The sequence below is a fragment of the Geotrypetes seraphini genome, chromosome 2 (assembly GCF_902459505.1).
Source record: "Geotrypetes seraphini chromosome 2, aGeoSer1.1, whole genome shotgun sequence".
Classification (NCBI taxonomy): Eukaryota; Metazoa; Chordata; class Amphibia; order Gymnophiona; family Dermophiidae; genus Geotrypetes; species Geotrypetes seraphini.
The window spans coordinates 181449139-181469753 of record NC_047085.1 but is presented as its reverse complement, the minus strand read 5'-3'; the positions used below and the strand labels follow the sequence as shown (position 1 = coordinate 181469753).

General features: G+C 44.8%; 1 protein-coding gene across 9 annotated transcripts in view; it reads right to left on the bottom strand.

Annotated features, from left to right (window-relative positions):
- CTDP1 (CTD phosphatase subunit 1) overlaps nucleotides 1–20615 on the bottom strand; it is a 287209-nt gene that overhangs the window by 180549 nt on the left and 86045 nt on the right. For all 9 annotated transcript variants that reach the window (XR_004538415.1, XR_004538416.1, XM_033934443.1 and 6 more), the window contains exon 7: nucleotides 3066–3232. Coding sequence is in view for 7 of the 9 variants with exons in the window: in XM_033934443.1 (XP_033790334.1) it covers nucleotides 3066–3232 (167 nt within the window). In the remaining 2 variants the exon portion in view is untranslated. The remainder of the gene's footprint in view (nucleotides 1–3065; nucleotides 3233–20615) is intronic.

The window sequence follows — 20615 nt, the reverse complement described above, 5'->3', positions numbered from 1 at the left end:
GTGCTTTACAGCATTATTAGACTTCAAATACTAGATATTTTCTAAAAAGTACTAGATTTAGCTTTTAATCCTTTCACCATGAGCAAATATTTAACATACAGTAGTAGTAAAAGTCATGATCATTTATTGTGACTCACTGTAGATATTCCAGTTTCCAATGAATCTATGAATTTAAGTTGAACTACATGCCAGTCTCAATATAACCAAGAAAAAAATTATATAGTTAACTAGTGTTTAAGCCCGTTACATTAATGGGTGCTAGTAAAGCCTCCTTCCCTCACATGTCCCCTATTTTCAGCCCCAGCTCCAGCTCCAAACCCATTTTTACCCCCCTCCCAGCCCCCTTCTCCCAACTTTTCCCTTTCAGCCCCAGCTCCCTTTTCTCACCAACAGCATTTCCCTCCCCACTCCACTTCCCTGTGCAGTAGCAGCAGAAGCATACCCTCCCCCTCCATTTTCCTGTGCAGCAGCAGCAGCAGCATTTCCCTCCCCCAACCCACTTCCCTGTGCAGCAGCACCTCTTCCGTGCTCCCCCTGTCCCTCTTCCCTGCTCCCCCGGTCCAGCAGCACCTCTACCCTGCTCCCCTGGTCCAGCAGCCCCTCTTCCCTGCTCCCTCTGTCCAGAGCACCTCTTCCGTACTCCCCCTGCCCCTCTTCCCTGCTCCCCCTGTCCAGCAGCATCCCTTCCCTGCTCCCCCGGTCCAGCAGCACCTCTTTCCTGCTCCCCTGATCCCTCTTCCCTGCTTCCCCGGTCTAGCAGCTTCTCTTCCCTGCTCCCCCCTCACTGCCTTCCATACTTTGTCCCTCCCGCACCCTCTGAAGCCAACCTGCCTGCCAGCCATCCCCCTATGCAGTAGAACCCTTTCCCCCCCTGCTACTATCGCCGCCGTGCAGCCGACCCCACTGACACTCCCACTGCGAGACGACCGTCAAACCTACTTGCTCCAGCAGCGGCCGCATCACACTAAAGACGCTGCTTCGCGGCCTTCCCATGCTCTGATTTCCTCTGCCGGTGTCTCTGATGATGTCATCAGAGACGCGACAGAGGAAATCAGAGCATGGGGAAGGCAGTATGATGCAGCCGCTGCTGGAGCCAGGAGGTTTGTGCGTCTTGCGGTGGGAGGGTCAATGGGGGTTCGTGTGCACCGGAAAAGGGGGCAATGACAGCGGCAAACTTACAGCGAGGGAGGGAGTCGACATGCGGCGGCGGCTTTGAACTAAAAAATGAACTTTGTCAGTTAATTGGGAGTGTTTTGGAGCCGGCAAGCCCGCTGTGAGAGAGAGAAAAATAAACTTTGTCAGTCTGGCCAGATGCGTGGTAAGTGCGCATGCGCACTCTGCCGACCACAGAACTACAGATTAGGGAACACGGCGGTAAGAGTGCGCATGCAAGCTTAGCATTTTATTATAGTAGATGCACATCATCCCAAAAGATAGAAGCACCCTGCCCCATGCTTTCAATGTATTTCTACTTTCTTAAATACCTGCAGTTGAGAAACGGAGAATTTCCAAAAGAAAAAGCCCATATAATAATTACTCCACTGGTTAAAAATAAAAAAACTCAATTACTGAGATTAATAACTATAGACCTGTTGCATCTATACCTTTATTTACAAAGCTATTGGAGGGTATTATCTGTCAACAACTGGTTGATTATTTGGATCATTTTCCTCTCAATCAGGCTTTCACTCTACATATAGTACAGAAACATTAATAATTTCACTTGTGAATTATTTGTATTCACTCTTTAGAAGAGGAATGGGACCACTGTTACTGCAGTTCAATCTGATCAGTGCTTAGGACATGGTCGATCATGACATCTTACTTGTCTTGATGCCATGGGTATATCGGGCAAGGTTTTACGATGGTTTCAGGACTTTCTTAAACTTTGTACTTATCAAGTATTTTTCAATGGTACTCTCTCTGGAATCTGGAGGAACCCAATTGGTGTCCCACAGGGTTCCCCCCTCTCCCTGATACTTTTTAACATCTATTTGGCATCACTGAGAGAGAAATTTGATTCTCTGAATGTAAAGATCTTTAGTTATGTAGTCGATATTACGATTATGGTACCTATTTTAAAGGATTTCTCTGTATCCTTAGCCATAATCCAAGAGATCATGTCTATTATGAACAACTGGATGAGAGATTATAAATTGAAGTTAAATCCGGATAAAACTAAATTTTTCTTTGCATCCCCTTCTAAAAAGGTGGTAGATAGAGAGTTAACATTGGGCGGAATTACCTACCCTATCGAATCTGAAATTAAAATCCTGGGAGTACATTCTAACTATGAAAGCATTTACTTTGGAGTTGGTGAAAAAATGTTTCTTTATCTTGTGGAAGCTGCGGATCATCAAATCATATTTTGAACTTATAGCATTTAGATTACTTGTTCAGTCGTTGATACTTAGTACTTTGGATTACTGCAATTTAGTTCATATTGACAGACATCGTACAAATGTACTTAGATTATGAAGAATGCAGAATATCACAGTATGTATGATTTTTGACCTGAAAAAGTCAGATCATTTATTACAGGATGCTTCATTGGCTCCCATTTGAGGCCTGTGTGAAGTTCAAACTTGGAACACTCCGTTATAAAATCTTATATGGTCATGCACCTGAGTACCTTTTAGAATTATTTACAGCAAACCGTCCACTGCGTAATACTGTCTTATTTGTTTTCCCCCCGGTTTGAGGTTGTGTGTATAAGAAGTTTCAGGAACATCTAATTGCTTTTCAGGCAACCAGCTGGGATAGGGAGTTATGTTCTTTATTTGGCAGGTGCTGTTCTTATATACATTACAGAAAATTACTGAAATCAATCTTGTTTGTAAAATTTTTAGAGAATTGAATTGATTGATGTCTACTTTGTAGTTCACTGGGAATGCACAGTTTTCTATTTTTATGAACCGCATCGATCTGCGAGGTTTTGCAGTCTAGAAATGTAATGTAATATAATTAACAGCAGGAAAATCTATAAGGTATCTGGAAATGTGCTAAAAGAAACGTAAGCAAAACAAGTCATTCAGACACACTTTTAATCTCAAAATACCAAGTACCTTTCTTTTTAATCTGAGCTTCCCGTGATCCAGGAAATGCATTAATATCACCAGTACCCTGAAAGTACACATATTTCTTCACAGTTATCAAATTGGGAGCAAACTTCCAAACATCTTCTCGATCATCAATTATGCAAACCATGGAATCACCACATGGAAAGAGGTTTCTAAAAGTAAAAATGAATGGGAAAGAGTTTATTAGATTTCTCTAAAAAATGCTTAGGCAATGGTAAAGGAATTATAAACAAAACTGGGCTTAAAATTATTTAGCAACATCAAAGAATTCTTAGTTCATAAAATTGTTTTGCACTGAAACTGGTTTTATAGATTATTCCAATATCTGAACTGGAAACCCTAATCTGTGGTTCCCAAAACTTTGGGTCAGGGCACTAAGTGAGGTCATATCAGCGGAGGGAGTCACAAAAGACTTTTTTCCCTCTTTCTGTCCTTCACTGTGACCTATGTAACCAGTAGTAGCAGACAACATGGAGCCTGTTGTTCAACCAATATGGCCAGGGCCAGCTCAATCTTTGGACCAGGTAACGCCCATGGTGCCGGTGATAAAGGGTGCCAAAATCCCAGTCTGGGCTACCTTCAAACTTTAAATAGGATAGATGCCAGATTGAGATTTTGGAAACCTTTATCATCAGTGCCCCGAGCCAGCAACTCATCTGGTCCAGCAAGCGGGGAAAACATCAGATCACAGGTGGGGGAGGAGGAAGAGAGATTTTAAAGGGTTGTGGGTGCCAATGCAAAAGTTAGCTCAGGTCACCACAGTCCCTTCAGGTGACCATGAATATGGTCTTTCAGTTAGATCTGAAATCTATGCATAGTACTGGGGTCTGAATGTAACCCAACATACAGGGCTACCACCACTGTTGCTGCTGCTTTCTTGCTTTGGATAAGTGGCAGGGGGAGGGAGGATAAAAGAGGGAGGAGTGGGTAGAAGGCTATTCTGTTTGTTTATGGTTATTTTTATTTCATATACTGCCTTTCCTCCACAGATATCAAAGCGGTTTACACTGAACAGTAATCAAGTACTCTAAGCATTTTCCCTATCTGTCCAGGCAGGCTCACAATATAATTATGGTATCTGGGGCAATGGAGGATCACAAGGAGTGACATCGGGATGAAACCCACAAAAATTATCAATAATCACATGATTTTAAGTGTTGAAAATGGGGGTTATTTTAGACAAAAGTTTCAAAAGCACTGCCTTAAATATTTCTGTGTATGAGACTTTTGCTGCCTTTGTCTCTTTTGAGGCAGTGGTTTGACTGAGGCAGAAGTAGTATATTGCCTTTTATAAGAAGAGGAAGCTGACTTTGGAGTGGGTTTGCTAGACTGAGGCCTCTTGATTTTATTAGGTGTTCCAGTCAACTTCTGCGTAGTAGACTCCACTTTTTCACCAAAAAGCTCTTCCCTGAAACATGGTATATTTGCTAATTGGTCTTGAAAGCAGTTACTTACCGTAACAGGTGCTATCCTGGGACAGCAGGCAGATATTCTCACATGTGGGTGACGTCATCCACGGAGCCCCAGTATGGACAGTGAAAAGTGTAGTATCACTTTAAGCTTTAGCAAGTTTTTAGACTGCCCGCATCGCGCATTCACGAGTGCCTTCCTGCCCAACGCCAACAGGCAAGGCCATCAGTTCTATGCCCAAGCGAAGAAGCCAACTAGGGGAGGTGGGTGGGTTGTGAGAATATCTGCCTGCTGTCCCAGGATAACACCTGTTATGATAAGTAACTGTGCTTTATCCTTAAGACAAGCAGGTAGCATATTCTCACATTTGGGACTCCCTGGCGTCAATAAAAGGGATGGAGGGAGAGTTGGATTCCAAGAACATAAGAAGTTGCCTCCGCTGGGTCAGACCAGAAGTCCATCGCGCCCAGCAGTCCGCTCCAGTGGAGGCCCATCAGGTCCATGACCTGTAAGGTGACCGGCGTCTAAGCCCTTTTAATCCCCTTAGCCTTCTCTGTAAGCCCTTACATAACTTATCTCTACCCCTATCTGTATCCCTCAACCCCCGTGTCCTTCAGGAAATTATCCAATCCTTCCTTGAAGCCCGGTAGGGTACTTTGTCCTATTACAACCTCTGGAAGCGCATTCCAGGTGTCCACCACCCTTTGAGTGAAAAAGAATTTCCTGGCATTGGTTCTAAACCAGTCCCCTTTCAATTTCTCAGAGTGCCCCCTTGTTCTTGTGGTTCCCAATAGGCTGAAGAATCTGTCCCTTTCTACCTTCTCTATACCTTTCATGATCTTGAAAGTCTCTATCATGTCTCCTCTGAGTCTCCGCTTTTCCAGGGAGAAGAGCCCCAGCCTTTCCAACCTGTCTGCGTAAGAAAGGTTCTCCATCCCTTTTACCATTTTCGTCGCTCTCCTCTGAACCCTCTCAAGTATTGCCATGTCCTTCTTGAGGTATGGTGACCAAAATTGGACACAGTACTCCAGATGCGGGCGCACCATCGCGTGATACAGCGGCATGATGACTTCCTTCGTCCTGGTCGTAATTCCCCTCTTAATAATACCCAACATTCTGTTTGCTTTCTTTGAGGCTGCTGCACATTGTGCCGTTGATTTCATTGTTGTATCTACCAGCACACCCAAGTCTTTTTCAAGGTTACTTTCCCCAAGCATTTTGTAACTGAACATTGGGTTCTTCTTCCCTATATGCATGACTTTACATTTCTCTATATTGAAGTTCATTTGCCATTTATTTGCCCACTCTTCCAGTTTGTTTAGGTCCCTTTGTAGGTCTTCACATTATTCCGCCGTTCTAACCCTGCTACAGAAAGATTCGAGTTGACTCACAAAAAACTATACCCAATGTCTGATATGAGCGCATGGAGGCAAAGGAAGGAACTTAATGGAAAAAGAAAGGAACAAAGGAACTCTATGCCCTACTAGAGGTAAATGGAAGATTCCGAGAAAACCTATATAAATGGAGGTTGTAAAAAAAAAAAAAAAAAATACACGACCTCCTAGAGTCAGAAGAATCAAAATACAGTCAAACCTCGGTTTACGAGTGCTGCGGTTTGCAAGTGTTTTGCAAGACGAAAAAACATTCTCGCAAACTGTGACTCGCAAACTGAGCATTGACTCGATTAGCGAGTCCCCCACCCACTAACCGGCATCAACCCCCCCCTCGTGCGAACCGGCACTCCCCGCCCAAACTGAATGCTTACCCCCAATGTGGCATCGGCACACAGCACCAACCCACAGGAGGTGCCGGTGCCCGAAGATCGTGCCTCACCCCCGACTGGGCCTTGAGCATCTGCACATGCTCAAGGCCTTCTGGCTCCCGCCTCTCTCCGAGATTTTTGGAGAGAACGAGAGCCAAAATGCCTTGAGCATGCGTAGATCCTCAAGGCCCAGTCGGGGGAGAGGCACGGTCTTCGGGCACCGGCACCTCCTATGGGTTGGTGCTGCGTGCCGGTGCCGCATTGGGGGTAAGCATTCAGTTTGGGCGAGGGATGCCAGATCAGGGGGGGGGCGAGCGTTGGCGAGGGAGGCGATGTTAGTTCATGGGGGGGAGGGGGGCTGCGTTTGCAGGGGGGATGCCGGTTCACGGGGGGATATGGAAGCGCACCAGTGGCCTCGGGGGTGGGGGTTCTTTTGGGGATGTGGTGGGAGTGGAGCAACGCCGGTGGACGGGGGGGAGGGGAAGTGTAACGAATCAAGCGAGTTTCCCTTACTTTCTATGGGGAAACTCGCTTTGATATACGAGTAAATTGGTTTACGAGCATGCTTCTGGAATGAATTATGCTCGTAAACCAAGGTTCCACTGTATAGGTGACTGAGACACCAAAAAGATTCAAAATCAAATAAGAGAGGACTACTGGCTAATGCACTCATATAGAGCAGCCGACCAAATGAGCAGTTGAAACCACATGTCCCTGAGCAGACACAAATGAAAAGGGAAAGGAATTTTGTAATAAAACAAAAGCATGATTTTCTTGAAAAGAATTGCTTTAGGGGATAAAAAGTAGGAACTATCCTAGAAAAGCCAATACTATGGAATATAAAAATAAAACAACATAGTAGCTTACTGTGTATAAAAACCAACCTCTTGAGAAAAATATTTGTAATATTATTAATACATCTCATGAAGGCTGAAAAAGTAATGTAATGAGCCTTCAAACGAGAAAGTCAGTAGAAACAGCCAGAGGATGCACATTATCAAAATAATATGCCAGCAAGTATGAAATCCCCTGAAAGATCAAACAAGGAAATTGTAAAGGGATTTGTTTAATATCCTTGTAAAATACAACAATTTGGTTTAGTGTTCTTAATTGGAGGTTTTTTTTGTTTTCTTTTTAAGTCTCCTCAAGAAGAGCTTAGCAAGGATAGACCACCACTAAAAATGAGATTTGAACCCATGAAAGTATATGTCTAGTAGGAAAGTAGTTGAACTATTTTTTAAACTAAGGTGGGGGGGAGGCCAGGGTTGGGCTGGGGGGTACCCGTTATGTTCAATAGTGGTGGGAGGGTTCCGGCAGGAGGGATTGGGTATCCCTCCTGCCGCGTAATATTCAGGAGCGGGTTTGCGGGTGCCGGGCAGGAGGAACTGGGCATCCCTACTGCCTCAGAATGTTCAGGGGCGAGTTTGTGGGTGCCAGGCAAGAGGAACTGGGCATCCTTCCTGCCATGCGATGTTCAGAGGGAGGTTCCAGAAGGAGGGATTGGGCATCCCTCCTACCAGTAATCTTTGTAGAAGTAAGGAGATTCTGGATTCTCTACAAGAACTTTTCCAGCAGTTGGTAATGGAACTCACACGGGATGGGATCAAACTAGACTTAGTGTTTACAAACGGGGAAAGTGTTTCTGATGTTATAGTAGGTGATCATCTAGCATCCAGTGATTACTGCATGGTACGGTTTAATATTAAGATGGGTACAGAAAGAGCTCATTCAAGAACAAAGGTTCTAGACTTTAAAACTAACTTTGTTCAGATGGGGGTTTACGGGAATGTCTGGAAGATATGGAAATGTAATGGGCAAAACTTAAAGAAGCGATTGTAAGGGTGACAAACCTTTTTGTGGGAAAAGAAGGCCGCTTTGGTTCGCAAAAGTACCGTATTTTCACGTAGATAACGCGCACCCGTGTAAAACGCGCACACGGGTATAGCGCGCGGGAAACCGACAAATATGTAAAAAAAATTTATATACCGCGCACACCCGTATACCGCACATGCTGCCCTGACTCTCCCGTCGCCGACCGACTCTCCTTTCGCCCGCCCCGACTCTGCTCTGGCCACCCCGACTCTCCTCTCCCCCTTGAAATCCTGTCCCCACCCTGAAAGCCTGATGCTCCCCCCCCCCGACGTCAGATTCACCCCCCCCCCCCGCAGAGAAAGGGTGGGACCGCCGGAAGACGAAGCAGCGCAAACGCAGGGCTCACAGAAGGGCCGGGACCGCCAAGAGGAAGCAGCAGGACACCGGTAGGAGCTTCTACATGATGAGCGGGGGTGGGGGGGGGGTCGGGAGGCTGTGGAGTTGCGAGCGGTCCTTCAGGGTGGGGGTGGGGGTGCGGGTGGGAGTGCGTGCGAGCGGTCCTTTGGGGTGGGGGTGCGGGTGCGTATGAGCAGTCCTTCGGGGTGGGGGTGCGAGCGGTCCTGCGGGGGGGTGAATCGGACGTCGGGGGGAACTATGTAAAAAAAATTGTGTAAAACGCGCTCACGCGTATAACGCGCAAGGTTATGCACGGTTTGTAAAAACCGTGTATAACGTGCACTTTATATGCGTGAAAATACGGTAGTAGCTGAGAACCAGAAAGAGAAAGACAGGCAAAAATATCTGGAAAAGTTAAGAGAGGCTGGTCGTGTAGGCAGGAAAGCAAAGACACAAATGGATGAAAAATAGTAAAACGGGGAGATAAGACATTTTTTATATATATTAGTGATAGGACGAAGTGCAAAAGAGGCATTGTGAGACTCAAAGGTGAAGGGGAGAAATATGTACACGCTGATAAAGAAAAGGCCAAATTGCTTAACAAATATTTCTGTGTTCATGGCTGAAGCGCCGGGAGCAGGACTGCAGTCGACAAATGTGAATAGGGATGGAGGAGTAATAGATCCTGATTGATTTTCAGAGGGTTGTGTTCGTGAGGAGCTAAAATAAAGGTAGACAAAGCGATGAGGCCAGATAGTATACATTCGAGGGTACTGAAGGAACTAAGGGAGTTCTGGTAGCTCCACTGACTGACCTTTTCAACGAGCCTCTTGAGTCGGGAGTGATAACGGAGGTCTGGAGAAGGGCGGATGTGGTCCCTCTCCACAAAAGTGGATGTAAGGAAGAGGTTGGTAATTACAGGCTGGTAAGAATGACTTCTGTGGTAAGTAAATTAATGGAAACACTTTTAAAACAGAGAATGGTCAAGTTTCTGGAATCCTGTGGATTACAGAACTGGAAACAACATGGATTCACTAGAGGTAGATCTTGTCAGACAAATCTGATCAATTTTTTTGACTTTGTGACCAGAGAATTGGCTAGAGGATATGCGCTAGATGTGGTATATTTAGATTTTACCAAAGCTTTTGAGAGTGTTCCACACAGACATCTAATAAATAAACTGAGTAAAGAACTGGTTGTGTGGAAGGCAACAGAAGGTAGTGATCAATGGAGATCACTCTGAGGAAAGGGATGTTACCAGTGGTGTGCCTAAAGGTTCTGTTCTTGGGCCTGTTCTTTTTAACATTTTTATAACGATATTGCTGAAGGGTTAGTGGGTAAAATTTGCCACTTTGCGGATTATACCAAAATCTGCAAGAGTAGACACGCCGAATGGTGTGAATGACATGAAGAAAGACCTGGCGAACCTTGAAGAATGGTCTGAAATCTGGCAGCTAAAATTTAATGCCAAGAAATGCAAGGTCATGAATTTGGGCTGCAAAAACCAAGGGAACGGTACAGTTTAGGGTGTGAAGAACTTATGTGCACAACAGAACAATGGGACATTGGCCACCTTAAGATCATCACATACAATCACACCCAACAGGTTGAAAAGGTGACGGCGAAAGTTAGAAGGATGGTAGGTTACATAGGGAGAGGTATGGCCAGTAGGAAAAAGAGGTATTGATGCCCCTTTATAAGACTTTAGTGAGATCTCATTTAGAATATTGTGTACAATTCTGGAGGCCACAACTTCAAAAAGATATAAAATGGATGGAGTCGGTCCAGACACAGAGGAAGGCTAATAAAATGGTGTGTTGTCTTCGTTAAGGGACAAACTTAAAGATCTCAATCTGTATACTTTGGAGGAAAGGTGGGAGAGGGGAGATATGATAGAGACGTTTAAATACATACATAACATAAATGTGCATGAGTCAAGTTTCTTTCATTTGAAAGGAAACTCTGCAATGAGAGGGCATAGGATGAAGTTAAGAGGTGTCAGGCTCTGGAGTAATCTGAGGAAATACTTTTTTTTACAGAAGGTGTGGTAGATGCGTGGAATAGTTTCCCAGAAGAGGTGGTGGAAACAGAGACTGTGTCTGGATTCAAGCAGGTCTGGGATAGACACATGGGATCTCTCAGAGAGAGAAAGAGATAATGGTTACTGCGGATGCCATCATGTTTCTATGTTTAAATCCTTAAAACTTTACACTTAGTTTTGAAGTCTGGGAAAATTGTTCCATCCTGGTTGTGTGATGCTATTCACTGTGGGCCTGATTCAATCTTACTTGTGCGCTCAAGCCAATCTTTCCCATGAAAGGAAAACATTACATAATTCTGCTAGAGAAGGATTTTTGACAATAGTAAGAACATAAGAATTGCCTCTACCGGGTCAGACCAGGGTCCATCGCGCCCAGCAGTCCGCTCCCGCGGCGGCCCTCCAGGTCCTTGACCTGTAAGTTCCCTCCACCTGAATTGTTTATGCCCTAATCCTGAAGTACCATGTAAAGTACTCCTCTATCTATACCTTGTAATCCCTTTCTCCTTCAATAAGTCATCCAAGCCTTTTTTGAAACCCATTATTGTACTTTGTCCTATCATCTAAACTAAACTAAGCCTTAGGTTTATATACCGCATCTTCTCCACTGAAGTGGAGCTCGACACGGTTTACAGAGTTTAAAAAATATGGGAAGAGGGAAGAGAGAAGAGAAGGAGTTTACAAAGCATAAAAAGAGGGGATGTAATCAGGAGAAGAGATTATTATATGCTAGAGAAAAGCCAGGTTTTCAGTTGTTTTCGGAATAGTTGGAGGGAGTCACCTCTCTTGGAAGCGCATTCCAGGTGTCCACCACCTTCTGAATGAAGAAGTACTTCCGAGCATTCGTTCTGAATCTGTCTCCTTTCAGTTTTTCAGAGTGCCCTCTTGTTTTTGATGTCCCGCTCTACCTTATCTATACCTTTCATGATTTTATAGGTCTCTATCATGTCCCCTCTAAGTACTATATTGTCTCTGCCTGAAATGTTACATAAATACTACTATTTTGTTCAAATCATAATGCCAGAATCTACAACAGACTTAACTAAAACTAACCACTGCTTCTTAATTGTCACTCTTAGTTTTTCACTACTGTCAATCTGTCTTTATAATAGCTCAAAAGACTTATATTTAACCACATTAAAAGCCAAAACATTTTTCAAAACACAATCTATATCTAAACAGATCTCCGACAATTGGTAGCTCAGGTACAAGTTGTTCTTTGCCTGATTCCACCAAATGATGTAAACGAGTCCAAACTTCTAGTCTTGTTTTTCTTTGAAGATTTTCTATAATAGATTATCACTATTACAACGCTATGTCAAAAACATGCGAATGAGAAAAAGCACAGTTACTTACCGTAAAAGGTGCTATCTAGGAACAGCAGGCAGATATTCTCACATATGGGTGACGTACGGACCACTTTAAAAGTGCATTGCCATTTTAAGACTTTAGAAAGTTTGCGATAGCCTGAACCGCGCATGCGCGATTGCCTTTCCGCCTGTGTTCGCGCAGTCTAAGCCAGCTAAGAAGCCAACCCAGGGAGGTGGGTGGGTTGTGAGAATATCTGCATGCTGTCACTGGATAGCACCTGTTACGGTAAGTAACTGTGCTTTATCCCAGGACAAGCAGGCAGCATATTCTCACATATGGGTGACCTCCAAGCTAACAGAAATGGGATGGTGGGAGTGTTGGCCTTTAGGAAAATAAATTTTGTAATACAGATTGGCCGATGTGTCCATCCCATCTGGAGAATGACTCCAGGCAGTAGTGAGAAGTGAAGGTCTGAACTAAGGACCAGATGGCAGCTTTACAGATTTCCTCAATAGGAGTAGATCTGAGGAAAGCCACAGAAGCTGCTATAGCTCTAATTTTGTGGGCTGTGACACGACTCTCCAGTGCCAGTCCAGTCTGAGCATAAAAGAACGAAATGCAGGCAGCCAGCAAGTTGGAAATCGTTCTCTTGGAAACAGGATGCCCCAACTTGTTCAGATCAAACGAGATGAACAGTTGGGGAGAAGTTCAGTGAGGCTTTGTCTGGTCAATGTAATAGGCCAAAGCCCGTTTACAGTCCAAAGTATGTGGAGTGGTTTCTCCCGCATGAGAATGGGGTTTAGGAAAAAACATTAGCAGAACAATCGATTGAGATGAAATTCAGTGACAACTTTTGGAAGAAACTTTGGATGCGTACATAGAACCACTTTGTCATGATGAAAAACTGTGAAGGGTGGATCTGCTACTAAGGCTTGTAACTCACTGACTCTCCTGGCAGAGGTGAGAGCAATAAGGAAGACCACTTTCCAGGTGAGAAACTTGAGATGAGCTGTGGCCATTGGTTGAAATGGTGGTTTCATCAAACAGGATAGAACCACATTAAGGTCCCAGACGACAGGTGGAGGCTTGAGATGGTTTGACATTGAAAAGCCCCTTCATGAATCTGGAGACCGAAGGATGAGCAGTAAGAGGCTTTCCCTCTACTGGTACATGAAAAGCAGTAATAGCACTGAGATGGACTTGTATGGATGTAGATTTAAGCCCAGAGTCTGACAGGGAAAGAAGATAATCCAACACCAACTCCACTGCCAAGGAAGTGGGATCGTGATGATGAAGGAGACACCAGGAAGAAAACCTAGTCCACTTTTGTTGGTAACATTGTTGAGTGGCTGGTGGCGTGGTTGAGTGGCTGGAGGCATCAATAATATGACGTACAGGCAGAGAGAGATGTAATTCAGAAGAACTCATGCCGAGAGAAACCTAGCTGTCAGGTGAAAGGATTGCAGGTTGGGATGTAGAAGTGACTCTTGATTGTGAGTAAGCAGAGTAGGAAATTTTGGAAGAGGTATGGGCTCCCTGGAGCTGAGTTGAAGTAGAAGGGAGAACCAATGTTGCCTGGGCCACCGTAGAGCAATGAGAATCAGGGTGGCTGCTTCTCTCTTGAGTTTGAACAGAGTTCTCAACATGAGAGGGATTGGAGGGAATGCATATAGAAACAGGCCTGTCCAATCCAGGAGAAAGGCATCGACAGAGGAGAGTAAAACCGGGAGCAAAACTGGGGCAACTGGTGATTGTGAGGGGCCGCAAACAAGTCCACTTGTGGAGTGCCCCATTGAGCAAAGATGGACTGAAGAGTTGAAGAGTTTAGAGTCTATTTGTGAGGCTGAAGAATTCTGCTGAGGTTGTCACTAGGGAATTCTTCTCCCCTTGAATATAGACAGCCTTCAAGAACAGGTTGCGAGCCGTTGCCCAAGTCCAGATTTTTTGGCATAACAGGAGAGAGCCAGTGCCTCCTTGATTGTTTATGTAGTACATAGCTACTTGATTGTCTGTGCAAAGGAGGAGGACTTGAGGGCAGAGGAGATGATGAAAAACCTTGAAGGCATAAAACATCGCTCTGAGTTCAAGGAGATTGATGTGAAATTTCCGTTCCCTGATGGTCCAAAGACCCTGAGTTTGCAGATCGTCCATCTGAGCCCCCCGGGCATAAAGGGATGCATCTGTCGTAATGATCTTGTGATGATGGGGTAAACGGAAAAGGAGACCTCTGGATAGATTGAAGGAGGTCATCCACCATTGAAGCGACTGCAGAAGAGATGATGTCACAGATATATGTCCTGAGAGAGGATCTGTCGCTTGAGACCACTGAGAAGCAAGGGGCCACTGAGGAGTGCGAAGATGTAGCCTTGCCAGTTGTGTCAAAGGGACAGTGGAAGACATGTGGCCTAGAAGAACCATCATGTGTCTGGCAGAGATGGATTGAAGAGGAAGCAGTTGCTGACACAGACGTATGAGAGCTTGAAGGCGATCTGGAAGAAGAAAGGCTCTCATGAGGGTGGTGTCTAGTAACATAGTAACATAGTAGATGACGGCAGATAAAGACCCGAATGGTCCATCCAGTCTGCCCAACCTGATTCAATTTAAATTTTTTTTTTTTTTCTTCTTAGCTATTTCTGGGCGAGAATCCAAAGCTTTACCCGGTACTGTGCTTGGGTTCTAACTGCCGAAATCTCTGTTAAGACTTACTCCAGCCCATCTACACCCTCCCAGCCATTGAAGCCCTCCCCTGCCCATCCTCCTCCAAACGGCCATACATAGACGCAGACCGTACAAGTCTGCCCAGTAACTGGCCTAGTTCAATCTTTAATATTATTTTCTGATTCTAAATCTTCTGTGTTCATCCCACGCTTCTTTGAACTCAGTCACAGTTTTACTCTCCACCACCTCTCTCGGGAGCGCATTCCAGGCATCCACCACCCTCTTCGTAAAGTAGAATTTCCTAACATTGCCCCTGAATCTACCACCCCTCAACCTCAAATTATGTCCTCTGGTTTTACCATTTTCCTTTCTCTGGAAAAGATTTTGTTCTACGTTAATACCCTTTAAGTATTTGAACGTCTGAATCATATCTCCCCTGTCTCTCCTTTCCTCTAGGGTATACATATTCAGGGCTTCCATTCTCTCCTCATACGTCTTCTGGCGCAAGCCTCCTATCATTTTCATCGCTCTCCTCTGGACCGCCTCAAGTCTTCTTACGTCTTTCGCCAGATACGGTCTCCAAAACTGAACACAATACTCCAAGTGGGGCCTCACCAATGACCTGTACAGGGGCATCAACACCTTCTTCCTTCTACTGACTACGCCTCTCTTTATACAGCCCAGAATCCTTCTGGCAGCAGCCACTGCCTTGTCACACTGTTTTTTCACCTTTAGATCTTCGGACACTATCACCCCAAGGTCCCTCTCCCCGTCCGTGCATATCAGCTTCTCTCCTCCCAGCATATACGGTTCCTTCCTATTATTAATCCCCAAATGCATTACTCTGCATTTCTTTGCATTGAATTTTAGTTGCCAGGCATTAGACCATTCCTCTAACTTTTGCAGATCCTTTTTCATATTTTCCACTCCCTCTTCGGTGTCTACTCTGTTACAAATCTTGGTATCATCTGCAAAAAGGCACACTTTTCCTTCTAACCCTTCAGCAATGTCACTTACATACATATTGAACAGGATTGGCCCCAGCACCGATTGCCCCAATGAACTGCAGACGTTGAGTTGGAATGAGATGTGATTTGGGGAAGTTGACTTTGAATCCTAGAGCCTGAAGAAAAGAAATGGTTTACGATGTTGCTTGGACCACTTCCTGAGACGACAGAGCCTTGATCAACCAGTTGTCCAGATAAGGAAAGACTTGAAGGCCATGCGAACGGAGAGATGCAGCCACCACTATCAGGCACTTCGTGAAGACTCTGGGAGAAGATACCAGTCCGAAAGGAAGAACCTTGTACTGGTAATGAGATTAAATGATTTGAAACCAGAGGTACTTCCTGGAAGCTGGATGAATTGGAATATGTGTGTAGGCTTCTTTGAGGTCCAGAGAACATAGCCAGTTGTTCTGATCGAGGAGAGGATAAAGCAGGGTGAGAGATAACATCCTGAATTTCTCTTTGAGTAGAAATTTGTTGAGAGCTCTGAGATCCAGGATGGGTCTCAGGCCTCCGGTCTTCTTGGGAACTAAGAAGTAACAGGAGTAGAATCCCTGCCGCTGCTGAGAGGGAGGAACTTCCTCAATAGCATTCAGCAGGGAGAAGGGATGGAACCTCCTGAAGAAGAAGGGAGGACTGTGCAGGGTCCAAAGCAGACTCTCTTGGAGGATGGTCTGGTGGAAGGGTGTATAACCCTGACGAATGATGTTGAGTACCCAGAGATCTGATGTTATGAGCTCCCAGCAAGCTATGTAAAATTGAAAATGGCCTCTGATGGGCTGAGGCAGTCTGTAGAATGGTGACGTTGGCTATGTTCTGAAGGAACACATCAAAAAGGCTGAGGAGCAGGCTGCTGCTTTTGTTGCTGCTGACGCAGTTGTTGCTGTCTCTGTCTCCTTGGTTGAGGCGGAACAGGAGCTGTGGATTTTGCAGCAAATCTTTGATAAGAAGATTGTAGCTTGAAAGGACGAGCAGGAGGGGGTTTCTTTTTGGGTTTCACCAGAATGTCCCATCGGGTTTCATGCGTGAACAATTTCTGGGTAGTAGTATCAGTAGAGTCATCAAAAAGTTCATCCCCCAGACAAGGAGCATTGGCCAACCTGTCCTGATTATTAGTTCAGAGACTCAAAACCAGTCTAGACGTCTCATGCTGCCACCTGAAAAGTGAGTTCAAAAGAGTCATACATGGAATGAACCATATACATACGAAGCCGCAGCAGATCAGACATGAAGAGTTGAAAAGCAGGAAGCTTACATTCTGGTAGGTATTTTTGGAACGTAGCGACTTGCTTGATCAGATGTTTCAAGTAGAGAGAGAAATGAAATGTGTATTACCAGAATGGTTGGCTAACAGCAATTTGGAAGAGTCTCTTGCCAAACCGGTCCATGGTCTTTCCTGAGGAGAGACTCACGAGGAAGCTGGGCTTTGTCAAAACCTGGAATAGGGAATACCCTATACAAAGAGTCCAACTTACGAGGAGCCACTGGAATGGTAAATGTCGTTTCCAAATTTTTGTAAAAGGTCTCCCGTAGAATGTCGTGAATAAGGAGCCTGAGTGAGGAGTTTCTTAAGTGGCTGATCATAATCTAAAGCATCTAGAAACTCCTTAAGACCATTTAGAGTCAGCTTGAAGAGGAATAGACATGGTCTCAGACATTTCGCCCAAAAATGTAGAAAACGAAGATTTCTCAGTCAAAACAGGAAGCTCTTGAGAGGGTTGGTAAAGAGAATCCTCTTCTGAAGAGCCATCATGATCAGATAGAACAGGCTCTGGATCTGAATCATCCAAGAGGTCTGAATTTCGGGTTGCTCGACGCTGAGGAAGCGGCACCAAAGGTTGAAGATGTTTCAACTTCTGCAATACTTTACCCAACCTCACCAGCGTCGAGTCAGGAGATGTCTGAGTTGAAATAGATCGGTGCCGGTGAATGGTAGGTGTCAGTTCCTGGTCAAGCAGTGAAAGCACCGATGGAGATTCCACGACTGGCTCAACCGGTGTCGAAGGCTCAAACTGGACTGGCACTGGTGGAGTCGACGTCGACATGGGAAAAACTTGAATCAGGAGCAGAATTTGTAACTGGTCCCGCAACTCATCCCTAAGCAACTCCTGAATCTGTTGCTTCAAAGTATGCACTGGTACTGCTGGCTTCTTTGTCAGTACCTTTGGTGCAGTTCTACGCTCTGGCGATAAGGAGGCCGAAGTTGAGGCACTCACCGAAATCGGAGCGGAACGTTTTTTGGGTTTCCTTGAAGTCGGCAGGACTTGGCTCACTGTTGCTTTGACCTGAGGCCCAGAGGGGGTAGAGGAAGGCTTCCTAGCCAGCTTACACACTGTGAATTGCGACACCGGAGTTAACGTTGGTGGATCCACCCTCGGTGTCATCTTGATCGATGCGGTCTTGGGTGTCGCTGACGGTGTCTGAGATGAACTTGGCTCTGTGTCCATTGCAGCGCCGAATAGTAATCTTTGCTGAAGTAACAGGTTTTTTAGGGTGCGTTTCTGAAGGGAAAAGCAATGGAAGCAAGAGTCAGCACTGTGCTCAGATCCCAGACACTGCAAGCATCAGCGGTGAGGGTCAGATAACAAAATGGCCCGAGCACAACGACCGCACATTTTGAAACCCGTCAACGGCCAGGACATAGACGGGAAGACAGCCGTTGACAAATCGAACTCTATGGCGAAAAGTGGGCCAGAGCCCGCAACGGGAAAATAAAAAATACTGTTGTTCTTTTTTTTTTTTTAAATAAAAAAAACAAAACGATAAGAAAAGAAAAGAAACAAATTATGGCAAAAACGTCACACTCTGTGAGAGCAGGAAAGCAAGTGAAGAAAAATAAACTTCAACAGAAGCTGAAGCGCGTCTTACTAGCTATAAAGAAACTAGAAAACTGAGGGACCGCACGACCACGTCGGGCAGGAAGGCACTCGTGCATGCGCGGTTCGGGCTATAGCGAACTTTCTAAAGTCTTATAGTGGCAATGCACTTTTAAAGTGGTCCGTACCGGGGCTCTGTTGGTGATGTTACCCATATGCGAGAATACGCTGCCTGCTTGTCCTGGGATAATGAAACTAATGTGTTGGTGTCAGTATGGGAAAATGAGATAAATTGATAACTGAGGCATCATATGCAATGAAAACATAAAAAGAGATTAGGTTCTTACCTTGATAATGTCTTTTGTAGGATATAGGTGTGTCATCCTGGACAGACAGGTAATATCCCCATGCTCACGAGCCATGCAGAAGGAATCCACTCCAGCTTTTGAATCCCTCCTCTTTCACTAGAGGTCTCTGTTGTCCCCTTCAGTTTGTACCAAAGCAGGCGATAGCCCAATATAGAAACACATGTGAAGGAGGGATATGAGGAAACTTCCAAAACTACAACTTAGTTCTGCTCGGAAAATATAACAAACATTTATTTATTATTTATAAAATTTATCACCCGCTTAAAACCTAAAAAACCTATTAAACATTTGCCATTACAATATAATAATTTGAAAAAATGGCAGATAGACATGCGCGAGCCGGTTGACATTGTATATCTGGATTTTCAGAAGGCTACCAACAAGGTCCCGCATGAATGACTACTATGAAAAATTGCGAGCCATGGAATCGAGGGTGACATACTCATGTGGATAAAAAAAGCTGGTTGGCGGATAGGAAATAGAGAGTGGGGATAAATGGACAATACTTGGATTGGAAAAGCATCACGAGCGGAGTGCCGCAGGGTTCGTTGCTTGGACCCGTGCTGATCAACATATTTATAAACAACCTGGAAATTGGTACAATGGGCGAGGTGATTAAATTTGTGAAGCTATTCAGAGTAGTGAAGATGCAGAAGGATTGCAAAGACCTGCAACAGGACATAAACACGCTCGAGAAATGGGCTGCGACATGGCAAATGAGGTTTAACGTGGATAAGTGTAAGGTGATGCATATTGGTAACAAAAATCTTATACACGAATACAGGATGTCCGGGGCGGTAATTGGAGAGACCCCCCAGGAAAGAGACTTGGGAGTACTGGTCGACAAGTCAATGAAGCCATCCGCACAATGCGCAGCGACAACGAAGAGGGCGAACAGAATGCTAGGAATGATTAAGAAGGGGATCACGAATAAATCGGAGAAGGTTATCATGCCTCTGTATCAGGTCATGGTACGCCCTCACCTGGAATACTGCGTCCAGCACTGGTCGCCGTACATGAAGAAGGACACAGTATTACTCGAAAGGGTCCAGAAAAGAGCAACTAAAATGATTAAGGGGCTGGAGGAGTTGTCGTACAGCGAGAGATTAGAGAAACTGGGCCTCTTCTCCCTCAAAAAGAGGAGACTGAGAGGGAACATGATAGAAACATTCAAGATACTGAAGGGAATAGACTTAGTAGATAAAGACAGGTTGTTCACACTCTTCAGGGTAGGAAGAACGAGAGGGCACTCTCTAAAGTTAAAAGGGAATAGATTCCGTACAAACGTAAGGCAGTTCTTCTTTACCCAGAGAGTGATGGAAAACTGGAACGCTCTTCCGGAGGTTGTTATAAGGGAAAACACCCTCCAGGGATTCAAGACAAGGTTGGACACGTTCCTGCTGAACCGGAACATACGCAGGTAGGGTTGATCTCAGTTAGGGCTCTGGTCTTTGACCTGAGTGCTGCTGCGGGAGCGGACTGCTGGGCGCAATGGACCACTGGTCTGACCCAGCAGTGGCAATTCTTATGTTCTTATGTTGTTATGTTGTATCAACAAATTCAAAAAGTATGTATCTATAAAATGTTAATATCTGGTAAATTACACAAAAATATATTAATTCCTTTACCAACTGGCTTCAAAATTCATAGGGATACAACTCAATAGAGCAACTGCTCAAAAAAGAGTCCTTTCTGTTTATCATTGGCCGCTATGCAGAGAGGGGCGGGAAGTAAAAAACTCCCAAAGTAAAAATGGGAAGGAAAACCATTCACATCCCTAAACTCACATGCAATTAAATATCAACAAAATATAGATATATGTAATGGACCGGACAAAAACATGAATTGTAAGAAGGTTGAATTGAAAAACAAGGTTACTTAGCTCCAAGCAGTTCCAAAACCATCTATGTCCACAATCTTTGGTTGCCAAGGCAGCGTTTTGGCACACAATTAAAAC